The sequence below is a fragment of the Octopus bimaculoides genome, chromosome 28, assembly GCF_046866305.1.
Source record: "Octopus bimaculoides isolate indiv1 chromosome 28, ASM4686630v1, whole genome shotgun sequence".
Lineage (NCBI taxonomy): Eukaryota > Metazoa > Mollusca > Cephalopoda > Octopoda > Octopodidae > Octopus > Octopus bimaculoides.
The window spans coordinates 2,546,228-2,572,856 of NC_142955.1; the positions used below are offsets into that span (position 1 = coordinate 2,546,228).

The 26,629-nt window shown below is 36.6% G+C and overlaps 4 protein-coding genes across 10 annotated transcripts in view; 1 reads left to right on the forward strand and 3 right to left on the reverse strand.

Moving 5' to 3' along the window:
* LOC149130448 (uncharacterized) overlaps positions 1-26,629 on the forward strand; it is a 105,410-nt gene that overhangs the window by 70,680 nt on the left and 8,101 nt on the right. The window contains exon 1 of one of the 6 annotated variants that reach the window (XM_089344284.1): positions 15,256-17,425. The exons of 4 other annotated variants lie outside the window; for them this stretch is intronic. In XM_089344284.1, coding sequence (XP_089200410.1) covers positions 17,409-17,425 — 17 coding nt within the window. In that variant the 5' untranslated portion in view covers positions 15,256-17,408. Of the gene's footprint in view, positions 1-15,255; positions 17,426-26,012; positions 26,153-26,629 lie in introns of those variants that run through there. One more of the 6 variants, XM_089344286.1, reaches the window with a different exon arrangement.
* On the reverse strand, positions 2,493-7,857 carry LOC149130456 (uncharacterized). Its single transcript, XM_089344291.1, has 2 exons — positions 7,348-7,857; positions 2,493-6,483 (listed from the first exon to the last, which is right to left on the reverse strand). Exon 2 carries the CDS (start codon positions 6,121-6,123, stop codon positions 3,805-3,807), a length of 2,319 nt encoding a protein of 772 aa, XP_089200417.1. The 5' UTR covers positions 6,124-6,483; positions 7,348-7,857; the 3' UTR covers positions 2,493-3,804.
* On the reverse strand, positions 10,336-14,946 carry LOC149130457 (uncharacterized). The gene is made up of 2 exons (XM_089344303.1): positions 14,435-14,946; positions 10,336-13,579 (listed from the first exon to the last, which is right to left on the reverse strand). The coding sequence occupies exon 2, from the start codon at positions 13,217-13,219 to the stop codon at positions 11,657-11,659; it is 1,563 nt and encodes a 520-aa protein (XP_089200429.1). The 5' UTR covers positions 13,220-13,579; positions 14,435-14,946; the 3' UTR covers positions 10,336-11,656.
* On the reverse strand, positions 17,431-26,355 carry LOC149130458 (uncharacterized). Of its 2 annotated transcripts, none has more exons than XM_089344292.1 (2): positions 26,218-26,355; positions 17,431-21,429 (listed from the first exon to the last, which is right to left on the reverse strand). In XM_089344292.1, exon 2 carries the CDS (start codon positions 21,067-21,069, stop codon positions 18,751-18,753), a length of 2,319 nt encoding a protein of 772 aa, XP_089200418.1. In that variant the 5' UTR covers positions 21,070-21,429; positions 26,218-26,355; the 3' UTR covers positions 17,431-18,750. The 2 variants fall into 2 exon arrangements, with proteins under 2 accessions (XP_089200418.1, XP_089200419.1); XM_089344293.1 differs by lacking the exon at positions 26,218-26,355 and adding an exon at positions 25,471-25,605.

Sequence of the window (26,629 nt, forward strand, 5' to 3'; positions counted from 1 at the left end):
CAAAATTTTGATTAAAGTTGTCGTATTTCGGTAATTTTAACCAATTAATGACGTGTATTCAGTTGAAAAAAATTACTGCTGCTGTTTGCGAACAACTTCCGGGTCCATTGACAAAATGATGAGTCTTCGACAACAGAAAAGTTTCCCCAAACAAAACCTTTCTTTAATAACCAGGTGTTTTTATAGCAACATATATGAGAATGTGTCCAACAATCTATCTATCTATCTATTTATATATATATATATATATATACATACTTATATGTGTAAAAAAAATCTCATCAGGCAATCGAGGCAATGAAAGAGCCTCTACCTGGCCGCTCGACAAGCTAAAAATAGCAGCCAAACAATCCCCCAACCTAAATCACACGCCCACTGTACGTAATGTCCTAGATTAACCATTTCAAAGTATTTAGTTAAAAAACAAATTAATTGAATAATCTGCACCCACTACACTCTTGGAGTGGTTGGCGTTGGGAAGGGCATCCAGCTGTAGAAACTGCCAAATCTGATTGGAGCCTGGTGCAGCCATCTGGTTCGCCAGTCCTCAGTCAAATCGTCCAACCCATGCTAGCATGGAAAACAGACGTTAAACGACGATGATTTTCTTTTAGAGCCACTTTATCAATAAACTGATATTGAGGAGGAATTCCAACTGCATTTTGTCGGTCACTAACTCAACAACACCTCTATGGGATCCAGTGGCTTAAGACATCATCAGCAAAACCCATGTCCAGTTTCGGCCCCTACTAATGTTTTAATATTATACTTCTACTTGTTTCACACAAACATTTCTTGATAAGAATTTTGTACCATTCTTTTGCTTACCTGCCCAGACTTCGTTATCACTAATTTCCATAACTTCACTATTTTCACTTATTCTTTTCAAAATTATTTGAATTTTCAATCTTATGTAATCCACACTCTCGAAAAGGTATTTCTGCAAAATGTTATCTAAAAACATGGATAAAGGAAGATAGAGTAGAAACAATTTTCCCCATGATAACGGATGGGAATGGGGGTGGGGTGAGATTTCCGAGGGTTCCACCCCGCTTTTCCAACCATAATAAGTATTTTGTGGCACATTAAGGGGTCACCGTAATTCACTCGACGAAAAAAATAAAATTACAATCTTTCTGGGATTATGCATTAACTGGTGCAGTCGGTGTGCCTGGAGTTACTGTAGATAAACAAATGACGAGAAGGATTAGAACTGTTATTTATTACAACACCTTATAAAAAATACATGGCAAATATCTTACATATTGTGAAATGGTTTGGAAAAATCTAAGTAACTATATCTGTTACAGTGTAAATTGTAACATAGCTGAAATTCTGTAGCATTTTCATGGCTTAGTTCTGTAATGCTGGGCAGCATCAGTTGTTCTGATCTCATCTCCATCTCTCCTCCATTGTCTCTGCCCAAAAACGTTAAGGACCATTCCTTATATTATGAGTGGTAGTCAGGAAGAGAAACCAGTAGTTTCTGTGACTGCAATTTCACTTGGCTTGATGTATCTTCTTCTCATTTGTAATAATTTAAAGCTTAATAGACAGGAAGACAATATGCTTCCTACATATATAAATGTTGGTTTCTTTCAGTTTCTCTCTAAGAAAAACACCACTCACACGGGTTTGTTCGGCCTAGTGTTCTAGTAGAAAATAATTGCACAAGGTGCCACGCAGTGGGACTGATCCTAGAAGCATGCAGTTGGGAAGCAAGGTTCATACCACACAGCCATACCTATTGCTTTAAATAGTTTCTTATAATTCATGCAAGACAAATTTAAAATCTCCAAAAACGTTGCTTTTATTAAAAATAAAAAAATGCCAAAGTTGAGTTATCTAAGATGTGGTGAAATAAACTCTAGAGTTAGGAGGCTGTTATCACACGTTGTTCTATCTCTTCTCCTGTGTCAATACATTTACAGTTAGAGAGATCGTCCATTTTTTTTTTTTCTTTCTTTTAGTGCGCATGCGTATGAAATATAGATTTCCCATTTTCTCACAAGGCCAGCAATTTCGGGAGTAAGTGGTGCGAGTAAGTCGATTCCATGAACCTTAGTAGTCAACTGGTATTCATTTTATTGAACCCCCAAAAAGGTGAAAGGCACAGTCGACTTCGCCGGAGTTTCGGCGTACATACACAAATGTCGGCATAACGTACAAAAGGTGGACCCTGTCTACTGGGTCTATTCAATCTGACGTGCAGATTTTTTTGGTTAATTTTCTTCACCTACACACTTTGAGACTTTGGATACTGATAGAATGTGTCATGTAGAACAGGGTTTACTCTTAACGTTTTTTGACAAACACAGACACAAAGATGTATTTAGATACACACATATTTATAATCAGTGTTGGTTATGAGTTTTGCTTAAATTAACTGTGGCTGGTTCATCTTGATGTAGCTGTGTGTTGGTTATGCATCAACTGGTCTAGTCTGTGTGCCTGGAGTGACAGAAGATAAATGAATGACAAGAAGAACCAGGTAAATTCAATGCAACTGTTATTTATTACAACCACTTATAAAATTACATGGCAAATGTCTTACATATTGTGAAGTAACTGGTTTTGCAAGTTTTAAATAACTTTTGTCTGGAACAGTAGAAGTTGTATTATAGTCGAAATTCTGTAGCATGTTCATAGTTTGTATGCTGGGCAGCAGTGGTTCTTGTGATCTGATCTGTCTCTCGCTCTCTTCCATCTTCTCTCTGCCCAAAAGCATGAGGGACCATTCCTTATATGACTGGTGGACAAGAAGAGAATTTATCTGCTTTGGGATAAAAACACTTGCTAAAACACTGATTGACTACTTAAGACCATTTGATCTTTGCAATGCATTTAGTCCAACCCTAATTTTGTGATCCATGTTGGCAATATTGAAATACACACATCATCCTAATTAGCATTTAATGTCCATTGACCATGCTGGCATGGGTTGGATGGTTTGACCTGGGTTGGCAAGCAGTAAGTTATCTAAGATGTGGTGACATAAACTACACAGTTGGGAGGTTCTTATCACACACTGTTCTATCTCCTCTCCTGTGTGAATATATTTAGTTAGAGAGATCGTCCATTTTTTTTTTTCTTTCTTTGGCATAAAAGAAACTTTGACAATTATAACAATTCCCTGATGAGTCGCTTGGTTATTGCCATGGAGAAAGCCCACAACACTATCACCAGTGTAGGAGGAGGCCAAAATGCTTCTTGTTCTTCAGAATTGTCACACATCTATATGAACAGATGCACATTTAGTTAACACTAGAAGTACCAAACGGTCATTTATCATCAATTTTGCTTATTACTTTTTAATTTCTACAACTATTTAATATACAATCATGTGCATCATTTCATATATATGTGTATAGATATATATGTTTTTTTTACATGTAAATAAATGCTAAAAGAATATATTTTCAAATCCTTTATTCACTGCATTTGCTTTATATTCAAAATAAACTGTATTAGGTAAATGTTTTCAATGGCAGTCAAAAAGTTACCCCTATGGTCCTTGTGGGAAGCAAGAAATGTTAGTACTTGTAGGGTTAGCCCTTTAGCATTTAAAGTGGCCATATCTGGTCCAAATTTTCTATCTATCTTATGGTGAAACTAGCCAGAGTTGGCCTCTTACACCTACCCTACCATGTCATTCCAAATATAAACAATCATGTTATAAAAACTTGAAAGCTGTGAGATAATGCATGACAAATTGAAAATAATGAGAATAAATAAACATCACATTCAACAGAATAATCTGCATGGTAAAGGGTTTAGTCACCACTTACAGAGAAAAGGATTTTCTCATGTATGAATACGTTTATGAGAAGTTAAGGCACTACTTCGAGAAAATGATATACCACAGATATCACAGGGATATGGCTTCTCTCCTGTATGAATCCGTTTATGTTCAGTCAAAGCAGAGTTGCGAGGGAATGATTTGCCACAGATATTACAGGAATATGGTTTCACTCCTGTATGTGTACGTTTGTGAGAAGTGAAAGCACTTCTACGAGAGAATGATTTACTACAGATGTTACACTGATATGGTTTTTCTCCTGTATGAACACGTTTGTGAAGACAGAAATAACTTTTCTCAGAGAATGATTTACCACAGATATCACAAGAATAAGGTGTCTCTCCTGTATGAGTACGTTTGTGAATAGTCAGGGTACTACTTACAGCGAAAGATTTGTTACAGATTTCACATTGATATGGCTTCGCTCCTGTATGAATACGTTTATGAGAAGTTAAACTGCTGTTGCTAGAGAGAGATTTACCACAGATATTACAGGAATATGGTGTCTCACCTGAATGAATACGTTTGTGCATATTCAAGTAACCCTTTTGAGAGAATGATTTACCACAGATGTCACAGTGAAATGGCTTCTCCCCTGTATGAATACGTTTATGCGTAATTAGGCTACTACACTCAGAGAAAGATTTGTTACAGATGTCACATTGATATGGCTTCGCTCCCGTATGAATACGTTTATGAGAAGTTAAACTACTGTTGCTAGAGAGAGATTTACCACAGATATTACAGGAATATGGTGTCTCACCTGAATGAATACGTTTGTGCATATTCAAGTAACCCTTTTGAGAGAATGATTTACCACAGATGTCACAGTGAAATGGCTTCTCCCCTGTATGAATACGTTTATGCGTAATTAGGCTACTACACTGAGAGAAAGATTTGTTACAGATGTCACATTGATATGGCTTCTCTCCTGTATGTGTACGTTTGTGAGAAGTGAAAGCACAATTGCGAGGGAATGATTTACCACAGATATTACAGGAATATGGCTTTTCTCCTGTATGAATACGTTTGTGAAGACGGAAATAACTTTTCTCAGAGAATGATTTACCACAGACATCACAGTGATATGGCGTCTCTCCAGTATGAATATGTTTGTGTTTAGTTAATCGATCATTTGTAGACAATGATTTCCCACAAATGTCACAGCGAAATTGCTTTTTCCCTGTATGAACAATCATGTGTGAATTTAATGCACGTTGGTTAGCGAATGATGTACCACAGACATCACAGTGATAATTGCCGGTATGAATACGTTTGTGTATAGTCAAGTAACCTTTTGAGAACAATTTACCACAGATATCACAGCGGTATGGCTTCTCTCCTGTATGGATATATTTATGTTTAGATAAGTTGCCACTTTGAGAGAATGCTTTACCACAGATATCACAGTGATATGGTGTCTCTCCTGTATGAATATATTTATGTCTAGCTAAGTTGTCTTTGCGGGAGAATGATTTACCACAGATATCACAATAAGGTGTCTCTCCTGTATGAATACGTTGGTGTATAATTAGGTTACTACGTGCAGTGAAAGATTTATTGCAGATTTCACATTGATATGGCTTCTCTCCTGTATGAATACGTTTATGAGAAGTTAAACTTCTGTTGCTAGAGAGAGATTTACCACAGATATTACAGGAATATGGTGTCTCACCTGAATGAATACGTTTGTGCATATTCAAGTAACCCTTTTGAGAGAATGATTTACTACAGATGTTACACTGATATGGTCTTTCTCCTGTATGAACACGCTTGTGAGAAATGAAAGTACTTCGGTCAGAGAATGATTTACTGCAGATGTCACAGTGAAATGGCTTCTGTCCAGAATGAATACGTTTATGCGTAATTAGGCTACTATTGTGAGAGAAAGATTTGTTACAGATGTTGCAGTGATATGGTTTCTCTCCTGTATGAATACGTTTGTGAGAAGTCAAAGCACTACTTTGAGGGAATGATTTACCACAAATATTACAGGAATATGGTGTCTCTCCTGTGTGAATTCGTTTGTGATATGTCAAAGCACTACTTTGAGGGAATGATTTACCACAGATGTCACAGTGATATGGCTTCTCTCCTGTATGAATACGTTTGTGAGAAGTTAAAGTACTTTGGTGAGAGAATGATTTACCACAGATGTCACAATGAAATGGCTTCTCTACTGCATGAACACATTTGTGCTTATTCAAGCTGCCCTTTCGAGAGAAAGACCTTTTACACACATCACAGTAATGTGACAATTTTCGTCTCCTCTTTGCTTTATCTTCTGGAAAAGTCAAATCCTTTGCTTTCTCACTCTTTTCCATTATTCTTCTTTGAAAATTACAATATATATACTCTTTTTCCTTGTCTTTGGTTCTATAGTGTTTCGTTTACAAATATTTTGACTGCTGTATTTCTGTCCAGTGTTACTTTCATCTGAATACTCTTTAGTAAATTCATCCAAGTTTAATTTGCAACCAGACTCATCTTGTAGACACTGCAGCCGGTGATGTCCAGAAAGTTTGCTAATAACACATTTCAGAGTAAATATATCATAGGAATTCTACCACCCACTTATAGAAACAATGATATATATCTGCTCTGTACAATATTTTCATTTCCGTGTTTAAAAAAAGATAAATAATGAGAATGTATCTTCTGTTATTCCAATGTCATCTGATATTCTGAAATAATAAAGAAACAACAGTGTAAGATATAGAGGCTACTTAAAAATACAGACTTAACATTTCCATAGAGATAAACTCTAGAAATAAACATTTACCAAAAGAACTTTTTAATTTATTAAAATTTACACGTGAAAATCTTATGTGAAGCTAACATATTTCTAAACTCCATTTACACATTCACATTGAAAAATATACGCACACATACATACATACATATATATATATATATATATATATATATATATATATATATATATATACATATATGACTGGTTGGTGTTAGGAAGGGCATCCAGCTGTAGAAACTCTGCGAAATCAAATTGAACCCTGGTGTCGCCTCCTGGTCCAGCAGTCCTTAGTCAAATCGTCCAACCCATGCTAGCATGGAAAGTGGACGTTAAACGACGATGATGACGACGATGTATATATGTATATATACTAGCAAAAATACCTGGCATTGCCCAAACGAAATTTAAAGATGCCTTTTAGATCGTCAACCTAAACATAGATTACACACGTCTTGCATACTCATAGCTGAGCTACCAACTTTATACATTAATAACCTAGGGTTTCCCAGGTTATTGAAAATAACGAAGTTTAAAAGATTTTTTTTTTTGCATTTTCAGTACTCCGTTGGAGACAAGGTCGGAATCCGTAGAAAAAAGGGGGTGGTCATGAATGGATGCACAAACGCACACAATCAAATATGAACTACTTGTTCCGAAACACGCCAACTAACCGATGGAGGGTGTAGAAGGTTGCCTCCATAGCTAGAAATAGCAGCCAAATGTCGCACACATCAAAGGACATCTGAGACACAAAGTATTAAAAGATCAAATGCTTTCATTGTTTAATACTCACGGAAATGCTTTTATAAAGGATAGTGTTGTTATAAGTGAGTCAGGCGGTAGAAAAATCTATTTTAAATGCGTTTTGGAGTGAATTAAGAGAAATTCCGGCGCCAGACACGTTTCTAAACACTTAATGAATGGAGGCAGAAGTATGTTTAGTGCGCATGCGTATGAAATATAGATTTCCCATTTTCTCACAAGACCCGCATTTTCGGGAGTAAGTGGTGCGAGTAAGTCGACTCCATGAACCTTTGTAGTCAACTGGTATTCATTTTATTGAACCCCCAAAAAGGTGAAAGGCACAGTCGACTTCGCCGGAGTTTCGACGTACATACACAAATATCGGCATAACGTACAAAAGGTGGACCCTGTCTACTGGGTCTATTCAATCTGACGTGCAGATTTTTTGAGTTAATTTTCTTCACCTACACACTTTGAGACTTTGGATACTGATAGAATGTGTCATGTAGAACAGGGTTTACTCTTAACGTTTTTTGACAAAATTTGGATTAAAGTTGTCGTATTTCGGTAATTTTAACCAATTAATGACGTGTATTCAGTTGAAAAAAATTACTGCTGCTGTTTGCGAACAACTTCCGGGTCCATTGACAAAATGATGAGTCTTCGACAACAGAAAAGTTTCCCCAAACAAAACCTTTCTTTAATAACCAGGTGTTTTTATAGCAACATATATGAGAATGTGTCCAACAATCTATCTATCTATCTATTTATATATATATATATATATATATACATACGTATATGTGTAAAAAAAATCTCATCAGGCAATCGAGGCAATGAAAGAGCCTCTACCTGGCCGCTCGACAAGCTAAAAATAGCAGCCAAACAATCCCCCAACCTAAATCACACGCCCACTGTACGTAATGTCCTAGATTAACCATTTCAAAGTATTTAGTTAAAAAACAAATTAATTGAATAATCTGCACCCACTACACTCTTGGAGTGGTTGGCGTTGGGAAGGGCATCCAGCTGTAGAAACTGCCAAATCTGATTGGAGCCTGGTGCAGCCATCTGGTTCGCCAGTCCTCAGTCAAATCGTCCAACCCATGCTAGCATGGAAAACAGACGTTAAACGACGATGATTTTCTTTTAGAGCCACTTTATCAATAAACTGATATTGAGGAGGAATTCCAACTGCATTTTGTCGGTCACTAACTCAACAACACCTCTATGGGATCCAGTGGCTTAAGACATCATCAGCAAAACCCATGTCCAGTTTCGGCCCCTACTAATGTTTTAATATTATACTTCTACTTGTTTCACACAAACATTTCTTGATAAGAATTTTGTACCATTCTTTTGCTTACCTGCCCAGACTTCGTTATCACTAATTTCCATAACTTCACTATTTTCACTTATTCTTTTCAAAATTATTTGAATTTTCAATCTTATGTAATCCACACTCTCGAAAAGGTATTTCTGCAAAATGTTATCTAAAAACATGGATAAAGGAAGATAGAGTAGAAACAATTTTCCCCATGATAACGGATGGGAATGGGGGTGGGGTGTGAGATTTCCGAGGGTTCCACCCCGCTTTTCCAACCATAATAAGTATTTTGTGGCACATTAAGGGGTCACCGTAATTCACTCGACGAAAAAAATAAAATTACAATCTTTCTGGGATTATGCATTAACTGGTGCAGTCGGTGTGCCTGGAGTTACTGTAGATAAACAAATGACGAGAAGGATTAGAACTGTTATTTATTACAACACCTTATAAAAAATACATGGCAAATATCTTACATATTGTGAAATGGTTTGGAAAAATCTAAGTAACTATATCTGTTACAGTGTAAATTGTAACATAGCTGAAATTCTGTAGCATTTTCATGGCTTAGTTCTGTAATGCTGGGCAGCATCAGTTGTTCTGATCTCATCTCCATCTCTCCTCCATTGTCTCTGCCCAAACACGTTAAGGACCATTCCTTATATTATGAGTGGTAGTCAGGAAGAGAAACCAGTAGTTTCTGTGACTGCAATTTCACTTGGCTTGATGTATCTTCTTCTCATTTGTAATAATTTAAAGCTTAATAGACAGGAAGACAATATGCTTCCTACATATATAAATGTTGGTTTCTTTCAGTTTCTCTCTAAAAAAAACACCACTCACACGGGTTTGTTCGGCCTAGTGTTCTAGTAGAAAATAATTGCACAAGGTGCCACGCAGTGGGACTGATCCTAGAAGCATGCAGTTGGGAAGCAAGGTTCATACCACACAGCCATACCTATTGCTTTAAATAGTTTCTTATAATTCATGCAAGACAAATTTAAAATCTCCAAAAACGTTGCTTTTATTAAAAATAAAAAAATGCCAAAGTTGAGTTATCTAAGATGTGGTGAAATAAACTCTAGAGTTAGGAGGCTGTTATCACACGTTGTTCTATCTCTTCTCCTGTGTCAATACATTTACAGTTAGAGAGATCGTCCATTTTTTTTTTTTCTTTCTTTTAGTGCGCATGCGTATGAAATATAGATTTCCCATTTTCTCACAAGGCCAGCAATTTCGGGAGTAAGTGGTGCGAGTAAGTCGATTCCATGAACCTTAGTAGTCAACTGGTATTCATTTTATTGAACCCCCAAAAAGGTGAAAGGCACAGTCGACTTCGCCGGAGTTTCGGCGTACATACACAAATGTCGGCATAACGTACAAAAGGTGGACCCTGTCTACTGGGTCTATTCAATCTGACGTGCAGATTTTTTTGGTTAATTTTCTTCACCTACACACTTTGAGACTTTGGATACTGATAGAATGTGTCATGTAGAACAGGGTTTACTCTTAACGTTTTTTGACAAACACAGACACAAAGATGTATTTAGATACACACATATTTATAATCAGTGTTGGTTATGAGTTTTGCTTAAATTAACTGTGGCTGGTTCATCTTGATGTAGCTGTGTGTTGGTTATGCATCAACTGGTCTAGTCTGTGTGCCTGGAGTGACAGAAGATAAATGAATGACAAGAAGAACCAGGTAAATTCAATGCAACTGTTATTTATTACAACCACTTATAAAATTACATGGCAAATGTCTTACATATTGTGAAGTAACTGGTTTTGCAAGTTTTAAATAACTTTTGTCTGGAACAGTAGAAGTTGTATTATAGTCGAAATTCTGTAGCATGTTCATAGTTTGTATGCTGGGCAGCAGTGGTTCTTGTGATCTGATCTGTCTCTCGCTCTCTTCCATCTTCTCTCTGCCCAAAAGCATGAGGGACCATTCCTTATATGACTGGTGGACAAGAAGAGAATTTATCTGCTTTGGGATAAAAACACTTGCTAAAACACTGATTGACTACTTAAGACCATTTGATCTTTGCAATGGATTTAGTCCAACCCTAATTTTGTGATCCATGTTGGCAATATTGAAATACACACATCATCCTAATTAGCATTTAATGTCCATTGACCATGCTGGCATGGGTTGGATGGTTTGACCTGGGTTGGCAAGCAGTAAGTTATCTAAGATGTGGTGACATAAACTACACAGTTGGGAGGTTCTTATCACACACTGTTCTATCTCCTCTCCTGTGTGAATATATTTAGTTAGAGAGATCGTCCATTTTTTTTTTTCTTTCTTTGGCATAAAAGAAACTTTGACAATTATAACAATTCCCTGATGAGTCGCTTGGTTATTGCCATGGAGAAAGCCCACAACACTATCACCAGTGTAGGAGGAGGCCAAAATGCTTCTTGTTCTTCAGAATTGTCATATTGATAGTCACACATCTATATGAACAGATGCACATTTAGTTAACACTAGAAGTACCAAACGGTCATTTATCATCAATTTTGCTTATTACTTTTTAATTTCTACAACTATTTAATATACAATCATGTGCATCATTTCATATATATGTGTATAGATATATATGTTTTTTTTTACATGTAAATAAATGCTAAAAGAATATATTTTCAAATCCTTTATTCACTGCATTTGCTTTATATTCAAAATAAACTGTATTAGGTAAATGTTTTCAATGGCAGTCAAAAAGTTACCCCTATGGTCCTTGTGGGAAGCAAGAAATGTTAGTACTTGTAGGGTTAGCCCTTTAGCATTTAAAGTGGCCATATCTGGTCCAAATTTTCTATCTATCTTATGGTGAAACTAGCCAGAGTTGGTCTCTTACACCTACCCTACAATGTCATTCCAAATATAAACAATCATGTTATAAAAACTTGAAAGCTGTGAGATAATGCATGACAAATTGAAAATAATGAGAAAAAATAAACATCACATTCAACAGAATAATCTGCATGGTAAAGGGTTTAGTCACCACTTACAGAGAAAAGGATTTTCTCATGTATGGAAACGTTTGTGAGTAGCTAAGTTGCCACTTTGAGAGAATGATTTACCACGGATATCACAGTGATATGGCTTGTCTCCTGTATGAATATGTTTATGTTCAGTCAAAGCAGAGTTGCGAGGGAATGATTTACCACAGATATTACAGGAATATGGTTTCACTCCTGTATGAGTACGTTTGTGAGAAGTGAAAGCACTTCTACGAGAGAATGATTTACTACAGATGTTACACTGATATGGTCTTTCTGCTGTATGAACACGTTTGTGACGAATGAAATAACTTTTCTCAGAGAATGATTTACCACAGACATCACAGTGATATGGCGTCTCTCCAGTATGAATATGTTTGTGTTTAGTTAATCGATCATTTGTAGACAATGATTTCCCACAAATGTCACAGCGAAATTGCTTTTTCCCTGTATGAACAATCATGTGTGAATTTAATGCACGTTGGTTAGCGAATGATGTACCACAGACATCACAGTGATAATTGCCGGTATGAATACGTTTGTGTATAGTCAAGTAACCTTTTGAGAACAATTTACCACAGATATCACAGCGGTATGGCTTCTCTCCTGTATGGATATATTTATGTTTAGATAAGTTGCCACTTTGAGAGAATGCTTTACCACAGATATCACAGTGATATGGTGTCTCTCCTGTATGAATATATTTATGTCTAGCTAAGCTGTCTTTGCGGGAGAATGATTTACCACAGATATCACAATAAGGTGTCTCTCCTGTATGAATACGTTTGTGTATAGTTAGGTTACTACGTGCAGTGAAAGATTTATTGCAGATTTCACATTGATATGGCTTCTCTCCTGTATGAATACGTTTATGAGAAGTTAAACTTCTGTTGCTAGAGAGAGATTTACCACAGATATTACAGGAATATGGTGTCTCACCTGAATGAATACGTTTGTGCATATTCAAGTAACCCTTTTGAGAGAATGATTTACTACAGATGTTACACTGATATGGTCTTTCTCCTGTATGAACACGCTTGTGAGAAATGAAAGCACTTTGGTCAGAGAATGATTTACCGCAGATGTCACAGTGAAATGGCTTCTGTCCAGAATGAATACGTTTATGCGTAATTAGGCTACTATTGTGAGAGAAAGATTTGTTACAGATGTTGCAGTGATATGGTTTCTCTCCTGTATGAATACGTTTGTGAGAAGTCAAAGCACTACTTTGAGGGAATGATTTACCACAAATATTACAGGAATATGGTGTCTCTCCTGTGTGAATTCGTTTGTGAGAAGTCAAAGCACTACTTTGAGGGAATGATTTACCACAGATGTCACAGTGATATGGCTTCTCTCCTGTATGAATACGTTTGTGAGAAGTTAAAGTACTTTGGTGAGAGAATGATTTACCACAGATGTCACAATGAAATGGCTTCTCTCCTGTATGAACACGCTTGTGCTTATTCAAGCTGCCCTTTCGAGAGAAAGACCTTTTACACACATCACAGTAATGTGACAATTTTCGTCTCCTCTTTGCTTTATCTTCTGGAAAAGTCAAATCCTTTGCTTTCTCACTCTTTTCCATTATTCTTCTTTGAAAATTACAATATATATACTCTTTTTCCTTGTCTTTGGTTCTATAGTGTTTCGTTTACAAATATTTTGACTGCTGTATTTTTGTCCAGTGTTACTTTCATCTGAATACTCTTTAGTAAATTCATCCAAGTTTAATTTGCAACCAGACTCATCTTGTAGACACTCCAGCCGGTGATGTCCAGAAAGTTTGCTAATAACACATTTCAGAGTAAATATATCATAGGAATTCTACCACCCACTTATAGAAACAATGATATATATCTGCTCTGTACAATATTTTCATTTCCGTGTTTAAAAAAAGATAAATAATGAGAATGTATCTTCTGTTATTCCAATGTCATCTGATATTCTGAAATAATAAAGAAACAACAGTGTAAGATATAGAGGCTACTTAGAAAATACAGACTTAACATTTCCATACACATAAACTCTAGAAATAAACATTTACCAAAAGAACTTTTTAATTTATTAAAATTTACACGTGAAAATCTTATGTGAAGCTAACATATTTCTAAACTCCATTTACACATTCACATTGAAAAATATACGCACACATACATACATATATATATATATATATATATATATATATATATATATATACATATATGACTGGTTGGTGTTAGGAAGGGCATCCAGCTGTAGAAACTCTGCCAAATCAGATTGAACCCTGGTGTCGCCTCCTGGTCCAGCAGTCCTCAGTCAAATCGTCCAACCCATGCTAGCATGGAAAGTGGACGTTAAACGACGATGATGACGACGATGTATATATGTATATATACTAGCAAAAATACCTGGCATTGCCCAAACGAAATTTAAAGATGCCTTTTAGATCGTCAACCTAAACATAGATTACACACGTCTTGCATACTCATAGCTGAGCTACCAACTTTATACATTAATAACCTAGGGTTTCCCAGGTTATTGAAAATAACGAAGTTTAAAAGATTTTTTTTTTTGCATTTTCAGTACTCCGTTGGAGACAAGGTCGGAATCCGTAGAAAAAAGGGGGTGGTCATGAATGGATGCACAAACGCACACAATCAAATATGAACTACTTGTTCCGAAACACGCCAACTAACCGATGGAGGGTGTAGAAGTTTGCCTCCATAGCTAGAAATAGCAGCCAAATGTCGCACACATCAAAGGACATCTGAGACACAAAGTATTAAAAGATCAAATGCTTTCATTGTTTAATACTCACGGAAATGCTTTTATAAAGGATAGTGTTGTTATAAGTGAGTCAGGCGGTAGAAAAATCTATTTTAAATGCGTTTTGGAGTGAATTAAGAGAAATTCCGGCGCCAGACACGTTTCTAAACACTTAATGAATGGAGGCAGAAGTATGTTTAGTGCGCATGCGTATGAAATATAGATTTCCCATTTTCTCACAAGACCCGCATTTTCGGGAGTAAGTGGTGCGAGTAAGTCGACTCCATGAACCTTTGTAGTCAACTGGTATTCATTTTATTGAACCCCCAAAAAGGTGAAAGGCACAGTCGACTTCGCCGGAGTTTCGACGTACATACACAAATATCGGCATAACGTACAAAAGGTGGACCCTGTCTACTGGGTCTATTCAATCTGACGTGCAGATTTTTTGAGTTAATTTTCTTCACCTACACACTTTGAGACTTTGGATACTGATAGAATGTGTCATGTAGAACAGGGTTTACTCTTAACGTTTTTTGACAAAATTTGGATTAAAGTTGTCGTATTTCGGTAATTTTAACCAATTAATGACGTGTATTCAGTTGAAAAAAATTACTGCTGCTGTTTGCGAACAACTTCCGGGTCCATTGACAAAATGATGAGTCTTCGACAACAGAAAAGTTTCCCCAAACAAAACCTTTCTTTAATAACCAGGTGTTTTTATAGCAACATATATGAGAATGTGTCCAACAATCTATCTATCTATCTATTTATATATATATATATATATATATATATATATACATACGTATATGTGTAAAAAAAATCTCATCAGGCAATCGAGGCAATGAAAGAGCCTCTACCTGGCCGCTCGACAACCTAAAAATAGCAGCCAAACAATCCCCCAACCTAAATCACACGCCCACTGTACGTAATGTCCTAGATTAACCATTTCAAAGTATTTAGTTAAAAAACAAATTAATTGAATAATCTGCACCCACTACACTCTTGGAGTGGTTGGCGTTGGGAAGGGCATCCAGCTGTAGAAACTGCCAAATCTGATTGGAGCCTGGTGCAGCCATCTGGTTCGCCAGTCCTCAGTCAAATCGTCCAACCCATGCTAGCATGGAAAACAGACGTTAAACGACGATGATTTTCTTTTAGAGCCACTTTATCAATAAACTGATATTGAGGAGGAATTCCAACTGCATTTTGTCGGTCACTAACTCAACAACACCTCTATGGGATCCAGTGGCTTAAGACATCATCAGCAAAACCCATGTCCAGTTTCGGCCCCTACTAATGTTTTAATATTATACTTCTACTTGTTTCACACAAACATTTCTTGATAAGAATTTTGTACCATTCTTTTGCTTACCTGCCCAGACTTCGTTATCACTAATTTCCATAACTTCACTATTTTCACTTATTCTTTTCAAAATTATTTGAATTTTCAATCTTATGTAATCCACACTCTCGAAAAGGTATTTCTGCAAAATGTTATCTAAAAACATGGATAAAGGAAGATAGAGTAGAAACAATTTTCCCCATGATAACGGATGGGAATGGGGGTGGGGTGTGAGATTTCCGAGGGTTCCACCCCGCTTTTCCAACCATAATAAGTATTTTGTGGCACATTAAGGGGTCACCGTAATTCACTCGACGAAAAAAATAAAATTACAATCTTTCTGGGATTATGCATTAACTGGTGCAGTCGGTGTGCCTGGAGTTACTGTAGATAAACAAATGACGAGAAGGATTAGAACTGTTATTTATTACAACACCTTATAAAAAATACATGGCAAATATCTTACATATTGTGAAATGGTTTGGAAAAATCTAAGTAACTATATCTGTTACAGTGTAAATTGTAACATAGCTGAAATTCTGTAGCATTTTCATGGCTTAGTTCTGTAATGCTGGGCAGCATCAGTTGTTCTGATCTCATCTCCATCTCTCCTCCATTGTCTCTGCCCAAAAACGTTAAGGACCATTCCTTATATTATGAGTGGTAGTCAGGAAGAGAAACCAGTAGTTTCTGTGACTGCAATTTCACTTGGCTTGATGTATCTTCTTCTCATTTGTAATAATTTAAAGCTTAATAGACAGGAAGACAATATGCTTCCTACATATATAAATGTTGGTTTCTTTCAGTTTCTCTCTAAAAAAAACACCACTCACACGGGTTTGTTCGGCCTAGTGTTCTAGTAGAAAATAATTGCACAAGGTGCCACGCAGTGGGACTGATCCTAGAAGCATGCAGTTGGGAAGCAAGGTTCATACCACACAGCCATACCTATTGCTTTAAATAGTTTCTTATAATTCATGCAAGACAAATTTAAAATCTCCAAAAACGTTGCTTTTATTAAAAATAAAAAAATGCCAAAGTTGAGTTATCTAAGATGTGGTGAAATAAACTCTAGAGTTAGGAGGCTGTTATCACACGTTGTTCTATCTCTTCTCCTGTGTCAATACATTTACAGTTAGAGAGATCGTCCATTTTTTTTTTTTCTTTCTTTTAGTGCGCATGCGTATGAAATATAGATTTCCCATTTTCTCACAAGGCCAGCAATTTCGGGAGTAAGTGGTGCGAGTAAGTCGATTCCATGAACCTTAGTAGTCAACTGGTATTCATTTTATTGAACCCCCAAAAAGGTGAAAGGCACAGTCGACTTCGCCGGAGTTTCGGCGTACATACACAAATGTCGGCATAACGTACAAAAGGTGGACCCTGTCTACTGGGTCTATTCAATCTGACGTGCAGATTTTTTTGGTTAATTTTCTTCACCTACACACTTTGAGACTTTGGATACTGATAGAATGTGTCATGTAGAACAGGGTTTACTCTTAACGTTTTTTGACAAACACAGACACAAAGATGTATTTAGATACACACATATTTATAATCAGTGTTGGTTATGAGTTTTGCTTAAATTAACTGTGGCTGGTTCATCTTGATGTAGCTGTGTGTTGGTTATGCATCAACTGGTCTAGTCTGTGTGCCTGGAGTGACAGAAGATAAATGAATGACAAGAAGAACCAGGTAAATTCAATGCAACTGTTATTTATTACAACCACTTATAAAATTACATGGCAAATGTCTTACATATTGTGAAGTAACTGGTTTTGCAAGTTTTAAATAACTTTTGTCTGGAACAGTAGAAGTTGTATTATAGTCGAAATTCTGTAGCATGTTCATAGTTTGTATGCTGGGCAGCAGTGGTTCTTGTGATCTGATCTGTCTCTCGCTCTCTTCCATCTTCTCTCTGCCCAAAAGCATGAGGGACCATTCCTTATATGACTGGTGGACAAGAAGAGAATTTATCTGCTTTGGGATAAAAACACTTGCTAAAACACTGATTGACTACTTAAGACCATTTGATCTTTGCAATGGATTTAGTCCAACCCTAATTTTGTGATCCATGTTGGCAATATTGAAATACACACATCATCCTAATTAGCATTTAATGTCCATTGACCATGCTGGCATGGGTTGGATGGTTTGACCTGGGTTGGCAAGCAGTAAGTTATCTAAGATGTGGTGACATAAACTACACAGTTGGGAGGTTCTTATCACACACTGTTCTATCTCCTCTCCTGTGTGAATATATTTAGTTAGAGAGATCGTCCATTTTTTTTTTTCTTTCTTTGGCATAAAAGAAACTTTGACAATTATAACAATTCCCTGATGAGTCGCTTGGTTATTGCCATGGAGAAAGCCCACAACACTATCACCAGTGTAGGAGGAGGCCAAAATGCTTCTTGTTCTTCAGAATTGTCATATTGATAGTCACACATCTATATGAACAGATGCACATTTAGTTAACACTAGAAGTACCAAACGGTCATTTATCATCAATTTTGCTTATTACTTTTTAATTTCTACAACTATTTAATATACAATCATGTGCATCATTTCATATATATGTGTATATATATATATGTTTTTTTTACATGTAAATAAATGCTAAAAGAATATATTTTCAAATCCTTTATTCACTGCATTTGCTTTATATTCAAAATAAACTGTATTAGGTAAATGTTTTCAATGGCAGTCAAAAAGTTACCCCTATGGTCCTTGTGGGAAGCAAGAAATGTTAGTACTTGTAGGGTTAGCCCTTTAGCATTTAAAGTGGCCATATCTGGTCCAAATTTTCTATCTATCTTATGGTGAAACTAGCCAGAGTTGGCCTCTTACACCTACCCTACCATGTCATTCCAAATATAAACAATCATGTTATAAAAACTTGAAAGCTGTGAGATAATGCATGACAAATTGAAAATAATGAGAATAAATAAACATCACATTCAACAGAATAATCTGCATGGTAAAGGGTTTAGTCACCACTTACAGAGAAAAGGATTTTCTCATGTATGAATACGTTTATGAGAAGTTAAGGCACTACTTCGAGAAAATGATATACCACAGATATCACAGGGATATGGCTTCTCTCCTGTATGAATCCGTTTATGTTCAGTCAAAGCAGAGTTGCGAGGGAATGATTTGCCACAGATATTACAGGAATATGGTTTCACTCCTGTATGTGTACGTTTGTGAGAAGTGAAAGCACTTCTACGAGAGAATGATTTACTACAGATGTTACACTGATATGGTTTTTCTCCTGTATGAACACGTTTGTGAAGACAGAAATAACTTTTCTCAGAGAATGATTTACCACAGATATCACAAGAATAAGGTGTCTCTCCTGTATGAGTACGTTTGTGAATAGTCAGGGTACTACTTACAGCGAAAGATTTGTTACAGATTTCACATTGATATGGCTTCGCTCCTGTATGAATACGTTTATGAGAAGTTAAACTGCTGTTGCTAGAGAGAGATTTACCACAGATATTACAGGAATATGGTGTCTCACCTGAATGAATACGTTTGTGCATATTCAAGTAACCCTTTTGAGAGAATGATTTACCACAGATGTCACAGTGAAATGGCTTCTCCCCTGTATGAATACGTTTATGCGTAATTAGGCTACTACACTCAGAGAAAGATTTGTTACAGATGTCACATTGATATGGCTTCGCTCCCGTATGAATACGTTTATGAGAAGTTAAACTACTGTTGCTAGAGAGAGATTTACCACAGATATTACAGGAATATGGTGTCTCACCTGAATGAATACGTTTGTGCATATTCAAGTAACCCTTTTGAGAGAATGATTTACCACAGATGTCACAGTGAAATGGCTTCTCCCCTGTATGAATACGTTTATGCGTAATTAGGCTACTACACTGAGAGAAAGATTTGTTACAGATGTCACATTGATATGGCTTCTCTCCTGTATGTGTACGTTTGTGAGAAGTGAAAGCACAATTGCGAGGGAATGATTTACCACAGATATTACAGGAATATGGCTTTTCTCCTGTATGAATACGTTTGTGAAGACGGAAATAACTTTTCTCAGAGAATGATTTACCACAGACATCACAGTGATATGGCGTCTCTCCAGTATGAATATGTTTGTGTTTAGTTAATCGATCATTTGTAGACAATGATTTCCCACAAATGTCACAGCGAAATTGCTTTTTCCCTGTATGAACAATCATGTGTGAATTTAATGCACGTTGGTTAGCGAATGATGTACCACAGACATCACAGTGATAATTGCCGGTATGAATACGTTTGTGTATAGTCAAGTAACCTTTTGAGAACAATTTACCACAGATATCACAGCGGTATGGCTTCTCTCCTGTATGGATATATTTATGTTTAGATAAGTTGCCACTTTGAGAGAATGCTTTACCACAGATATCACAGTGATATGGTGTCTCTCCTGTATGAATATATTTATGTCTAGCTAAGTTGTCTTTGCGGGAGAATGATTTACCACAGATATCACAATAAGGTGTCTCTCCTGTATGAATACGTTGGTGTATAATTAGGTTACTACGTGCAGTGAAAGATTTATTGCAGATTTCACATTGATATGGCTTCTCTCCTGTATGAATACGTTTATGAGAAGTTAAACTTCTGTTGCTAGAGAGAGATTTACCACAGATATTACAGGAATATGGTGTCTCACCTGAATGAATACGTTTGTGCATATTCAAGTAACCCTTTTGAGAGAATGATTTACTACAGATGTTACACTGATATGGTCTTTCTCCTGTATGAACACGCTTGTGAGAAATGAAAGTACTTCGGTCAGAGAATGATTTACCGCAGATGTCACAGTGAAATGGCTTCTGTCCAGAATGAATACGTTTATGCGTAATTAGGCTACTATTGTGAGAGAAAGATTTGTTACAGATGTTGCAGTGATATGGTTTCTCTCCTGTATGAATACGTTTGTGAGAAGTCAAAGCACTACTTTGAGGGAATGATTTACCACAAATATTACAGGAATATGGTGTCTCTCCTGTGTGAATTCGTTTGTGATATGTCAAAGCACTACTTTGAGGGAATGATTTACCACAGATGTCACAGTGATATGGCTTCTCTCCTGTATGAATACGTTTGTGAGAAGTTAAAGTACTTTGGTGAGAGAATGATTTACCACAGATGTCACAATGAAATGGCTTCTCTACTGCATGAACACATTTGTGCTTATTCAAGCTGCCCTTTCGAGAGAAAGACCTTTTACACACATCACAGTAATGTGACAATTTTCGTCTCCTCTTTGCTTTATCTTCTGGAAAAGTCAAATCCTTTGCTTTCTCACTCTTTTCCATTATTCTTCTTTGAAAATTACAATATATATACTCTTTTTCCTTGTCTTTGGTTCTATAGTGTTTCGTTTACAAATATTTTGACTGCTGTATTTCTGTCCAGTGTTACTTTCATCTGAATACTCTTTAGTAAATTCATCCAAGTTTAATTTGCAAACACACTCATCTTGTAGACACTCCAGCCGGTGATGTCCAGAAAGTTTGCTAATAACAGATTTCGGAGTAAATATATGAGAGGATTTCTACCATAGATTTATAGAATCAATCTTCTATATCTGTTCTGTACAATATTTTCATTTTGGTCTTTAAAAGATGATAAATAATGAGAATGTATCTTCAGTTATTCCAATGTCATCTGATATTCTGAAATAATAAAGAAACAACAGTGTAACATATAGAGGTTACTTAGAAAATACAGGTTCAACATTTTCATAGAGATAAACTCTAGAAATTTACCTGAACAATAGATCTTTTTAATTTACCGAAACTTACATGAGAAAATCATGGTGGAATTTCAGTTCATTGTTGGGTACTGAATGGATGAAGAAGAAAAAATATATATATAAATGAGAAAGTAAAAATCAGACTTACCAAAATACTCTTTCGCTCATATATGAGTGAAAAAACAGTTGTACTATGTATTGGAGCTTTCTTTATCTCCATTAAAATTCTCGTGCATATATATAACCATACTCGATGACTGGCACTTGCGCCAGTGGAGCACTAACGGCACTGTCCGACCATGCTCATTGCCAGAGCAGCTGTCTGGCTTCTGTGCCAGTGGCCCATAAATTGCACCATTTGAGTGCGATCGTTATGAGCATTGCCTTCTAGCACGTTAGAAAATCATTCGAGCGAGGTCGTTGCCAGTGCTGCTGGATTGGCTCCCGTGCAGGTGGCATGTAAAATACACCATTTTGAGCGTGGCCATTGCCTGTACCGTGTGACTGGCCCTCGTGGCGGTGGCACGTAAAAGCACCCACTACACTCTCAGAGTGGTTGCATTAGGAAGGGCATCCAGCTGTAGAAACTCTACCAGATCAGATTGGAGCCTGGTGCAGCCTTCTGGCTTGCTAGTCCTCAGTCAAATCGTCCAACCCATGCTAGCATGGAAAGCGGACGTTAAATGACGATATATAGACGTAGAAATGGCTGTGTGGTATGATGATTGCTTTCCAACCATATGGTTCTGAGTTCAGTTCCACTGCGTCACACCTGATACAGCCTCAGTCCAACCAAAGACTTGTGAGTGGATTAGTTAGAAGGAAACTGAAAAAAGCCCTTTGTATATATATATATATATATATATATATATATATAAACAAATAGTAAATGAGTATATGCATATATACGTACAGGTATGTGCATACCGACATCCACCTGTATGTATAGGTGCATATCTGGGTACAGGACATTGCAAACAAAACAGAGACGAGAAAACACAAGCCACATAGAGAACATTCTACTTCATCAGCTACCTCCGTTTTAACACCAGCGTTTCGAAGAGCTGGGCAGGACACATCATTAAAACGGCTCTTCCCATGGACCGCAAATTAAATTTGTATACACAAATTAAATCTTGCCATGGAGGAATGTAGTGGCGGACAAAAAACAATACAGGAAAACAAACAGGAAAGGCTTTACGGCCAGACGAGAAAAATTATGTGTGTATGAACGCTGTGAGGCACGAACTTGAAAGTAGGGACGAAGTAGTTCGCGTGTTTGCTCGGCGATAGCCAAGGAAGAAAAGGATTATTGACCGGATGCATGTGACCATGCCGGTGTAAGGGGAAGAGAGAGAGTGGTAGAGGGAGAAACAAAAGGAGGAAGTAGAAGAATAGGTGAGCAACGAGAGGAAAAGAGAGAGAGAGGAAGTACGAGGGGGGAAAAAAGAGATACGTAGTAGTAACAGAGGAAGAACAAGAGGGGTAAAGCGAGATACGTATATATATGTATGTATTTGTGTGTATCCCACCCCATCTGACACCAGATGTTTGTGTTTTTACATCCCTGTAACTAAGTAGTTCAGAAGAAAGGAAATAATAGAATAAATACTAGGCTTACAAAAAAAAAAAAAGTCATGCGGGCGATTTGTTTGACTAAATGGTCAAACTAAAGCGTTTCACCCGGTGGGAAAAGAAAAAAGAAAATATTCTAATAGGTGTAAAACAACTTGCTGGGAAACCAGCATGGCCACAATCAAATGACTGAAATAAGACGATATATAAATACATATATACACACAAACACACACATTCTCTCTGTTTTCAATGTGGCCATGCTGGAGTACTACTTTAAAATTTTTTAGTAGATTAAATCAACACTAGGACTTCTTCTATCGTTCCCTTTTGCTAAACCGTTACGTGCATATAAACAAATCGATACTGGTTGTCAATGGGAGAAAGACAGACAGACACACACACACTTTATATATATATACATATATATATATATATATACATATATATATATATATATATATATATATATATATATATATATATATATATATATATGTATGTATATATATATATATGTATATATATATATATATATATATATATATATATGTATCCAAGGTTTCAAATTTGTATATTTAAAAGGATAGACATTTTCAACACAATCGATTTTTATTCCATTTATTTATGTCAAATGTTCACATCGAATGGTAAATAATTAAATAAATGGAATAAAAATCGATTGTGTTGAAAATCTCTATCCTTTTAAATATACAAATTTGAAACCTTGGAAATATAAACAATGAGAACGACCCTTAGGGAATCTAATTAATGATCCTTTGGGGTGAAGTCTTATGCTATATTGGTAACGATTACAAAATTTACTGGAAAATTATATATATATATACACATAGATACATACATATATATATATACATATACAAATTAAAAGGGTAAAGGTTTATCAATTTATTAATTTATTAATAAATTAACAATTAATAATTTTTACCAAGCCCTTCGGTATGTAAACACCATTATCGGTGGAGAACTTATTTAAAAGTTCATATACATTTATAAACATAATTAAGGGATCATCAAACATTTGCTTGTGGTGAAGCAAATGTTTGATAATCCCTTAATTATGTTTATATATACATATACATATATATATATATATATATATATATATATATATATATATATATATATCATCATCATCGTTTAACGTCCGCTTTCCATGCTAGCATGGGTTGGACGATTTGACTGAGGACTGGTGAAACCGGATGGCAACACCAGGCTCCAGTCTAATTTGGCAGAGTTTCTACAGCTGGATGCCCTTCCTAACGCCAACCACTCAGAGAGTGTAGTATATAAATATGTAAATATATATATATGTATGTATCTATGTGTATATATATATATATGTGTGTCTTAGTGGTCAGAGTATTCATCTCATGATAAGGTCATATAATGTTATTTCCCAGCAGCGTGTTGTGTCCTTCAGCAAGACATGTTGATCCAGTTCACTCAGCTGACAAAAGTAAATTCTACTTGCAATTTGAATGGCCAGCCTTATCACGTTGTGTTACACTGAATAAATGAGTTACGGCACTGCCAGAAGTGAAAGTAGAAAAATCTGACAAGGAACATTACTGCTGGTTTGAGTTGATTCTTTGGCTACTGACAGTTAATACCATGACTGGCCGGAGCGAGCTATATGTCTGTCTGTCTATCTCTCTCTCTCTTTCTTTCTATCTATCACTCGAAAGTTAATGGAACAAATTCGACACCTATATCCATGCGTTTGAAAACACACAGAGCATAAGGGTACTATTGAGTGGTCGATCCTACAAAAAGTGCGCGCGCGCGCGCAAATGAATACATGTGTTTAGGGTTAGGGTTAAGAATCAACTCAAACCAGCAGTAACGTCTTTGTTGGTGTATATAATCACCTCGGTCCAAATGGACTATATGTAATCTGAATCTTCCCCCCCCCCCTTTTTTTTTTTTTTTACTGAATCCCACGTTTTAGGCTATGGAGATTCCGATTCTGAAAAAAACGTTCAAAAGTCTCAATTTCAAAATTTCGATTCCCCCCCACCCCCGGTTTTTATATAAATCCACAGGGTAAACCTAACCCTAACATTGACCGTAACCCTGACCCTGACCCTAACCATAACACTAGTTTTTTTAGATTTGGCTGTTATTTCTAGCATGTAAATAGCCTGCTTGGTTGAGGGGGGGTGAAATTTTTCAAACAATTTTTTTTCCGAATCGGAATCTCCATAGCCTAAAACGTGGGATTCCGTAAAAAAAAAAATAATAAATAAGGGGGCGGCGAAAGGTTCAGATTACATATAGTCCGTCTCTGCCATCATTCAGAACATAGATGTTATTACACGTTCGCCAACCATCACTGACTGACTATGTGCAGGGACCCACTCACCTTGATGATATTTACGATGAAAGAACATTCTTTCGTCAATTTCTACAACTAACCGTTGTCCATGAACATCCAAACAGCCGATTTCCATGGGAGTCTGGGGGGGATACTATTCAGGAAGGGTAGGCCCGGTGCGCGTACTCACGCAAGCTAGTCGTGACTAGTCGATCCTACGAATGCGCAAAACATGTATAAGGGCTTTTTTAAAACAAATAAGGATCTTTATATAATAATACTTTGTGTAATAAAATCATTTACTGTGTTTAGAAAAAAAAAACCCTCATAGGATCGACTAGTCACGACTCGCTAGCGCGAGTGCGTGCGTAGGGACCACTCTTCTTGAATAGTACCGTTTTGATTTTAATGTTTTTCTTGTTCATTTTCATGTGTCATTCATAGCATCATATTTTATTTTAATTGTTATATGTCCCCACATGTGTTGTAGTGTACCCTATATATGTAATACATTTATGGCCATTTAAAAGAAATAAAGAAGGTTATTATCAAAACCGGAGATAAGAGGAAGTGATATCACATAAAGAAGCCCGCCATTTCCTTTGTCGTACGGGTGGAAGGAATTTGGCGCGATCCGAGTTTTGAGTTGCGTAGACGTTTTGTTTTCGTGCTGAGTTCTTCTGATCTTGGTGGAGAAAAGCTTTCCTCTCTGTTTGAAGTTCGCCTCAAGGTAAAAGTATTTTCACTTTTGTGAACGGAAATTTCATACAAAAAAAAGAAGAAAACCCTACTTACCTATTTATTTATGTTATAATGCATAAGTATGGAGGCGCAATGGCTCAGTGGTTAGGACAGCGGACTCGTGGTCATAGGATCGCGGTTTCGATTTCCAGACTGGGCGTTGTGAGTGTTTATTGAGCGAAAACACCTAAAGGGCCACGAGGCTCCGGCAGGGGATGGTGGCGAACCCTGCTGTACTCTTTCACCACAACTTTCTCTCACTCTTACTTCCTGTTTCTGTTGTGCCTGTAATTCAAAGGGTCAGCCTTGTCACACTCTGTGTCACCCTGAATATCCCCCGAGAACTACGTTAAGGGTACACGTGTCTGTGGAGTGCTCAGCCACTTGCACGTTAATTTCACGAGCAGGCTGTTCCGTTGATCGGATCAACTGGAATCCTCGACGTCGTAAGCGACGGAGTGCCAAC

Excerpts from the sequence above, each read along its gene's own strand:
- LOC149130456 (XM_089344291.1), bottom strand. The coding sequence starts at position 6,123 with ATGGAAAAGAGTGAGAAAGCAAAGGATTTGACTTTTCCAGAAGATAAA.
- LOC149130458 (XM_089344292.1), bottom strand. The coding sequence starts at position 21,069 with ATGGAAAAGAGTGAGAAAGCAAAGGATTTGACTTTTCCAGAAGATAAA.
- LOC149130457 (XM_089344303.1), bottom strand. The coding sequence starts at position 13,219 with ATGGAAAAGAGTGAGAAAGCAAAGGATTTGACTTTTCCAGAAGATAAA.